The sequence below is a fragment of the Micromys minutus genome, assembly GCF_963924665.1.
Source record: "Micromys minutus genome assembly, chromosome: 3".
NCBI lineage: Eukaryota > Metazoa > Chordata > Mammalia > Rodentia > Muridae > Micromys > Micromys minutus.
Genome location: NC_137972.1, coordinates 28,867,632 through 28,876,240, shown reverse-complemented (window position 1 = coordinate 28,876,240; position 8,609 = coordinate 28,867,632). Strand labels below are relative to the sequence as shown.

The window sequence follows — 8,609 nt, the reverse complement described above, 5'->3', positions numbered from 1 at the left end:
GCACCCAGAGGCAGCCTGGGCTAACCCACCCAGGCAGTTGGATGGGTGGAGTGTTTCCAGGAGAGCACATACATTATGTGATTTGGGAAGAAAGGGCAGGACTTCTGCTAGATGCCAGGTGTGCAGATGGCATCAGGAGCCTTATATTTCTTTATCCAGCTGATTCCCAGCCTTCCAGAAGTTCTCCACTACAATGGAGGCAGCAGTAGGTTTTAAATGTGGAGTGCAAATGCCCAAACCCCAGGAGCACATGCTCTTCCAAAGGAAGACAAGAGGTGTTGCTGAGAGCTTTTCTTGCATCTAAAGACAAAAGAACCAATACAGAGGAGACAGGATGGGGCACACAGACCCCAGAAGCCAGATTCAGTGTTTGATGATGATGACCAAAGAGCAAGTCCTTCTAGAGAGGACTAGGTGAGGCCCAGAGAATCCAGCTGCACAGTGATGATCTCAGGGTTTAACTGTGACACAGAAGAAAGAGCCATGGCCACTTGAATAAGGGGCAAGAAGTGAGTCCAAAAAGAGCTGAACCCAGGAAGTTTGAAGGTAAGGAGATTCCCCCACTGGATATTATTTTTTCTTAAGTCATAGACACCCATACAAGTACCAAAGATTCCTTCACCAGAGTTGAAGCATAAAAGCCAAAATGTTGACATTACCAAAGGAGTCTATTGGTAGTGGGGTGGGAGAGACAATAGAAACAAGGTGATTTTACACCACAGGAGAAAAGACAGAGGAAAGATGTAGGGATTCTGACACAGAGACCACTCCAGTGGGGGCATCTGAAGAGAGGTTTCAGCTAAGTATAGCAGCATGGGTGCCTGAGATTAGAATGAGAAAGACAGAAACAGTCCTGGCAAAGGAAACTACTGACAAAAGCAAAATGAATGCATGACAGTGTATGTGAGGCAGGATGCAGGCCTGGAGAAAAGATAAGAAAGTGAGACAGAGCAGATGAAGAGGCCTACGAGGGCCACACAGGATGCACTGGATGGACCAGCAAGTGTGGGGCATGCAGGATACACTGAGAGATGTGTGTGTGTCATGAATAGAATAGTGTCCTAAGTGGGTTCACATTCCAGGACTGACCCAAAGGAAACCACTGTGTGCATATTTACTTTACATATTTTAAATTTCTATTGTATAATGTTCTGGTGTTTGCTCTAATGTTCAAAAGCATTAGAAAATTGATATTCTAAAACAATACAACATATCTCTCAAGAATCTCAGGTTACCTGAAATCCAAATGCTGCCTCTCAGGGGTACATGTAATTCTGGCACCTGAACATCTCCAAAGCATCAGACATGGCATGAGTCTAGAAAACAGAGACACCAGTTAGATGCTGTTTGTGGAGCCAATAAACAGTGGGCAATGCAAAGGGAATCAAAGGGGAGAGTTCGTCAGGTTATAAGGACTGGTGAAAATAGGGAGAAGGAAGAAGAGATAAGAGATAGGAGATATGGGCTTTGATGGCCTCCACTCAGAAAGGACTGTAAGGGAATCCAAGCAAGCCCAAGTCAGAAGTAGGCTAAGGAGGTGCTTGATTTGTGTTCAAAGACGTGAGGCCTGTGTTGTCTATGGGTCATCAAACAAGAGACACTGAGGAAGACAACAGCCCATTGCCCAGGGAGGTCTATAGTACTGAAGGTAGCATCTGGGAGTTTCTAGCTGTGCAAGGCCAAGTTGAAAGCTTAACTAGATGTTTTTCTTCTCCCAAAAAGTTCACGGTCTGGCTAAGAAGCAATGACCTCACCTTATAGTGACACCAGGGGGAGAATGGTACATGGTGGCAGAGACCAACTGAACATCTATTTGCCTAGAGTCAAGCCTCAAGTGAAGGTGTCATGGAAATTCATAGAACACAGGAGAAATACGAACAGCTTGTGATAGACCAAAACATCTGGTAGACAGTTTTACAAGCAGGGCCAGCACAGGCTCAGGACTCTGTAGACGTCTGTAGTACTCACCTGGAGCAAGCATCTTCCTGACATTCCATGTGGAGAAGAACCAGAGTCAGATGTGTAGAGGCAAAAGAAAGGCGTTGCGGGCTGTGCCAGGCGAGGAAGGCCTTGATCATTGTAACTCAGGCGCTTACACCAACGTGCCCCCATCAGCAGCTGCTTCCTACAGTCAAACCAGTGATCAGAAGAGGAAGAAGAGCATGCGGGGTCTACAGAATATGGCAGCCTGTTGCCTGTGGTAGAAGAGAAATGTGAGGTGCAGATGGTGGCTGGATAGTCGTGTGTAATGTCAATAAACAAAGGCAAGATGGTTCCTTCTATAACGGAACTGTGCCATAGATTTGCTTTCATGGGACCAATGAGGAAAATAAGGGAATTTGGAGCAGAGACCTCATGGGTTGGGGCATCTGGGTCACTGAGAAGACCCCTGACTCTAATTTCCCATTCATAAACTTGGCATGTCTCGGTCTTTGCATCAGTCACTCTCAATAATGATAGGGCCATTTGTCTTACTTCTCTGTAGCAGTAAACCTGAATATGTAAGATTTAAAAGAAAATAAATAGTTTCCCATTAGCCTTAAATGTGAATGGAGAACCAAAGCAGCAAAGGCTCAGCAGACTCCTATCCTGCTGATTAAGGCTCAGGAGAAGCTAATTTACCTTGGGCAATAGACTCTCAGAGCCAGCAGAGTGGGGACCACCCACGTGCTCCCTCATCACATCGGCAACCCAGGAAAGGCCAGAGCACCGCTCTTCTTTAGTACCCTTCTGTGGAGGAGCACTGCAGCACTCTGACACAGCCAGAGCCAATGAATGGTTCATGTTCACCTCCTGCACACCATTTTCTTGTCAAAAATTAAGCTTGGGAGATGGAAATCACCCCAAATGCAAACACAGACTCTGATGATCATGGGGACTTCAGGTCACCCAGGGCAGAATCTAACAACTTTGTATTACAGGCCACCGTGGTTTTCTTTATGTGTAGCTGAATGTCCCCCACCTGGGTTTTTGCCTCTGGGATAATCTGTATATGCTCAGCCCAGGGAGTGGCACTATGAGAAGGTGTGGTCTTGTTGGAGTAGGTGTGTCACTGCAGGTGTGGGCTATAAAACCCTCATCCTAGTTGCCTAGAAGTCAAGTATTCTGCTAGTAGCTTCCAGATGAAGATGTGGAACTCTCAGCTCCTCCTGCACCATGCCTGCCTGGATGCTGCCATGTTCTCTTCTTGATGATAATGGACTGAACCTGTAAGCCAGCCCCAATTAAATGTTGTCCTTATAAGAGTTGCCTTGGTCATGGTGTCTGTTCACAGCAGTAAGACCCTAACTAAGAACCCTTTAACCCACTTGGAAGGAGCAAGAATCAAAGCAACCTGTACATAGCTCCTTCCAGAACTATATTCTTAGCAGTGCCCTAGTGTTGCCAAGGCAATGAACTTGGATGGACCAACCCCCCAAAAGGGATGAAGCTAGAACACTGGCGGTTAGAGACCCCAGACCTCAGCATCACATACTGCTTGTTTCCCACTCAGTATGTGCAACCCTCTGTCCCAGGAGTTGCTCCTTGGGTTTGGCTTCCAGTATGAATCTGATCTGCACCCCTATGACTCTCCCAGTGTTTTGTCCCAGCAGGGTCACTCACTCCTTCAGATCTGGAAACAGCCTAAATGACAAGGCCATGGGGCCTCTTCTTCAGCCTTGCTTTTAATGTCATCCATACTGTGGAATAGGACTCCAGGGTGCCCAAAACCCTGTGCATCCACTCCATGTTAAAAATCATTTGAAAGTACCTCTTGAACTCCCAGGAGGTCGGCATTCTCAAAATGGGAGAGACACCCACCTCACCTTAACCTCCTCCTTTGTTTTTGTTTTTTGTTTTGTTTTGGATTTTGTTGTTGTTGTTGTTGTTGTTGTTTTGTTTGCTATGCAGTAACATTCTCCTTCAATAGTTTAATGGCCTGGTCAGACCTCCAGTTGTGGTGGGGTAGGTTGCTTGAGCCTAGAAACTCAGGCCCATTGCCCACTTACCCCACAGCCGAGAATGAGAAGTTGGACAGCATCCAGCAGGGGGTTGAGGGTGCTAAACAAGCCAATTCATTTTCTATCACCGAGCGGGTGGTGGCAGGGGGACAGCACCAACCATAATTATGTGGTAGTCAAAAAAATAACTAGTAGCAGGTGACAGGGAGGAGAGGCAAGGCCAAGGCAGGGGCCAAGGCTACCCCACAAACACTACCCGGGCCCCTAATAAATACTCACAGGGAATGCCTGGGCCAGTAATCCTGGCAGGGCTGGGTAATTGTAACCCTATTTTAGGCAGTGCTTGAAGTAAATGGACCCCATGTAACCACCTCTCGTGGAGTGCTGTATGTTTTGTCCAAACAGCCATTGGTTGCTTTTGCAGGACCATGGCAGCCTCCTTGTTCTGTGGGTCCTCAGGGTTGGGCTCCAAGAAGAGACACTGCAGGTCATGAGTTATGAAGTTTATTCTAAGGGCTGGCTTCTAGGCCTCTGAAGATGTTGAGGCAGACGTTGCCCTCGAGGTCAATGTTGGGATGATAAACTATTGTTTCGAACTTCGCTTTGGGAGGGTGGTGTGGGTATCCCTGTCCTACCTTAAAGCTGAGTACAAACTTGCCCCTCTTGTAGAAGCCTTCATCAGGACAGATAACCAGCTTGGAGTTGAGGTCAGCTGGGTCTGAGAACAGGTTCAGCTCCGTAATGTCCTTCTGAATCTACAGCAGCACTTGCTGCTGCCTGGCCGACTCCTCCTTCTGCTGCCTCCCTGAGCACAGTCTGATCATCTTGCCACCACCTCAGCCGCCTCTGTGGGGCCCAGGACCCAGCCACCCGGCCTTAACCTCCTCCTTAATTTGCTCTGAACCCTGTGCATGTCTCTCTCTTTTGTCACCCATTATAGAGCCTGGGACTGTTTCTCTGCTTCTTCAATAACCAAGCCCTGCTCTGCATTAAGGTTTTGTGTTCGCTCGGGTGCATCCAAGCTAACTTTATAGAAATAGTGCTGCAGGGTGCCGGAGAGATGGCTCATTAGCTAAGAGTGATTGATGCTCTTCAAAAGACCTCAGTTTGGTTCCCAAACCACACACACACACACACACACACACACACACACACACACACACACACACACACCTATACCTTTAAAAACAAAAGAGATACTAAGTATCTGTCCGTCTGTTCACCTACAGGCTTCCTAGAAACTGGGACTTTGTTGTGTGGCCTCCTATGTGGCGTGTACATCTACTCACACTGGTCTGTCACTGCCCTTCAAAGCCCTCTTTGCTAATAAGCTCCTGGCAGTGTCTTCACAGAATCCTTACGAAGACAGTCCTCACCACTGTGCCTGGAAAGGGGCTGAATCTGGGCAGCAGCAGGAACAGTGGCATTTGTATCTGCTTTTGCTTGGCCAGATTCCGTGTTGTTCTCTGTTCAGCCTTTTATAAATATATGATTATAATTGAATTCTATTTATTAACTTAACCGGAATGATTTAATAGATGTATGAGTATAATTTGTATTTTTGTTCTTAATTCTATTACCTGGGTACATGCTTTCTACTTTGGTGCGCTTTTACTATTTCCTTTTGTCTTTCCTCAGGAACGTTGCCTTTGCTTTCATTTTCTTTGGAAGCACATATCCGGTTTCAAATTAACTCCTGCTTCCCTTTATGGTTTTCCAGAGCCTACATTCTTCTTTGTGTTTTCTTTTTTTAATTGCCAAAGTCAAGAACATTTAATCACTTTATACTCTCCCGTTAAAGAGGAATTCTCACATGGTTGTGCCAGTGTGGTGGCTCATCTCTTTGCTTATGTGCTTGTATTGTTATTTTTATAAAGTTTTGGTTTAAATACTGTTGTATGATCTAATTTAATAGTTTAAGTTTTGAGCAAATTTGATTCTTAATTAAAAGTCCATGATCCAGCTCTGAATACGGAACAAGAAAAAATTTAAAGCGTGGTTCTCTACCAACCCACCCACAAAACTTTCCACCCTGTCTAGAAGAAATGCAGAGACAAAGATGCGGCAGAGATTGAAGGAATGGCCAACCAAAAACCAGCCCAACTTGAGACCCATCCCATGGGCAAACACACAAATCCCTGACACTATTAATGATACTCTGCTATGCTTGCAGACAGGAGCCCAGCATAACTGTCCTCTGAGAGCCTCCACCCAGCAGCTGATGGAAACAGATGCAGGACCCACAGCCAAACATTGGACGCAGGTCGGAGACTCTTATGGAAGAGTTGGGGGAAGGACTGAAGGCCCTGAAGGGGATAGGGATTTCACAGGAACCAACAGAGTCAACTAACTTGGACCTTTAGTAGCTTTCAGAGACTGAGCCACATGCCAAAGAGCACACATGGGCTGGACTGAAGCTCCTAGCACATATGTAGCAGATGTTAAGCTCTGTCTCCATGTGGGTCCCCCAACAACTGGAACAAGAGCTGTCCCTAAAGCCATTGCCTATCTGTGGATTCTATTCCCCAACAGGAGTACCTTATCTGGCCTCAGTGGGAGAGAATGTGCCTAACCCTACAGAGAAATATGGTCCTCATTCATGTGTTATACTATATACATATATATTGTATATGGCTTCTCCATATACAAACGCTTGACTTTGGGTAATTCTAACATACATTCTCCAAGGGACAAGGATCTTAAGTCATCTAGTCTGTCTCCTACGAATGTACTAAATATCTTTCCCTAGAAAAGCTCACAAGTCCCTGAATTCTCTTTTTTTTAAAAATGGATATCTTTATTTCTTAATTTTATTGTTTCTGCATGCACATGTGTACATGTACAGTGTGTGTGTGTGTGTGTGTGTGTGTGTGTGTGTGTATGTATGTGTGTGTGTCAGAGGGTTATGTTCACATGCCTGTTGATATTGGCAGAAGCTAGAAAAGATCATCAGATCTCCAAGAGCTAGAGAATGGGGGCTGTAGGCTGCCCAATGTGGGTGCGGGGATCCAAACTCAGGACCTCTTCGAGAGTCGCAGGTACTCTTAACTGCTGAGCCATCTAACCAGCCGATTTACTTTTTTTTTTTTTTTTTAACTTTTTGAGACAAGTTGTAAGTGAGTAATTTTGTTTGGCTTTGAACAAGCTGAAAGCTGAAATTAGATGTGTGTCACCTCACACAGCCCAATTCATTTAAAAGTTCATATTTTCTTCTTGGTAAAACTTTCTTTCCTGCTGTGACTTTTCTCTGTGTGTTTCTTTTAGCTGTATCTTATATAGTGCCCTTTAGTTGTAAGCTGGCTTTTCCACTCTTGGTAGCCATTACATCCCCTCCCATTTTCTTCTTTCATATTCATTCTGCCTCCTTAGCCTGCATTTTCAACTCTGAGTCACTGGTGCTTCTATTGCCAGGTCTCCTCTGAACTGTTTATAGTATAGTATATAGCTGCTTATAGTACATAACTGTTTGTTATACTATATTATAATATTAATTATATATATAATTATATAAATGTAATAAATTACATTTGCTAGTAATTATATGTTACTTTTATTCGGTAACAGAGGCCTTAGCATTCCTACATTACTTCTAATTACCATTCAGTCATTATAAATTCTCAGCCTACTTTCATGTAGTCATCGCTGATTCATAGACTTCACTATTCTCATCTTTTATTCTGAGCATAGAACTGACAACATGTTTTGCTCTGCTGTAGGTGATACATCCTTTTCCCCATTGTCTTAGGATAATTGTCTCTTGTAGTACCAGAGCCTTCTTATTGTCTCACCAAAGTCACCAGAGAACAAGAAAGGAGAACTCAGTATTTCCTCACTATCTAAGAACATGATAGAGCCAAGTATGCTAGCAGTTAGGAAGCTTGCATCTGCTCTGTCCCCAGCAAGACTGAAGTATGGGTCACCTTATATGGTGACCCTGGCTGAAGCTCTCCTCACAGGGGTCTCATTTGTTCCTGTTACTGAGTTGATCTGGAGGAGACCTCATCTTGTGTCACCCGATTAGTTGACTATAAAGAGGACAGTGTGTTCCTGGGCAGGCTGACAGTCACTGCTCTTTTACTCTTCTGTGCTGGAGACCCTCCACACATAATGCCAGTCCCAGAGGAGGAAGCTATGGCTCCTGCTTGCTTCCAGTGCCTTTCCCGTTGCATTTTTCATGTAGTAACTAATGGCACAAACACTGTACCCATGTACCAGCGTCCTTAATAATATGTGGTAAGAGTGAAGTTCAATTTGAGTTGCTGGGGTAAGAAAAAGTGAGAGTGTATGTTGCCAGAAATCTCATGGTTCCCTTTTGGGTTCTTAGTCTCTTTAATACAAGATTCTAGAAACAGATTTGTAAGAAAATGCAGGGAGAATTTCATTAGCAATTGAGAGAGAAAAAAAATCACAGCGCTGACAAACTAAATCTTAGTTTCCAGGTGTGGGGAGGTGGAGAAGAGACCGATTAGAAGGATGGAGACAATAAGGAGAAGAGGAGAAAAGAAGGAAAACAGGAGGAAGAGGGGGACAGAGAAGGATAGAGAAAAAAAAAAAAAAAAAAAAAAAAAAAAAAAAAAAAAAAAAAAACAAAAAAAAAAAAAAAAAAAAAAAAGGGTAATCAACAACAGAGGTCAGCAAGCGGCCGCATGGCAGTGATGAGGGTGAATT

The 8,609-nt window shown here is 44.5% G+C and overlaps 1 protein-coding gene across 1 annotated transcript; it reads right to left on the bottom strand.

Moving 5' to 3' along the window:
- Positions 1-4,268: 4,268 nt before the first annotated feature.
- On the bottom strand, positions 4,269-5,368 carry UBE2M (ubiquitin conjugating enzyme E2 M; the record flags this gene model as incomplete). Its single annotated transcript, XM_080914417.1, is given in 4 exon segments — positions 4,269-4,358; positions 4,360-4,465; positions 4,467-4,696; positions 5,303-5,368. Coding segments are annotated over 4 exon segments (492 nt in total).
- Between the last annotated feature and the right edge of the window lie 3,241 nt (positions 5,369-8,609).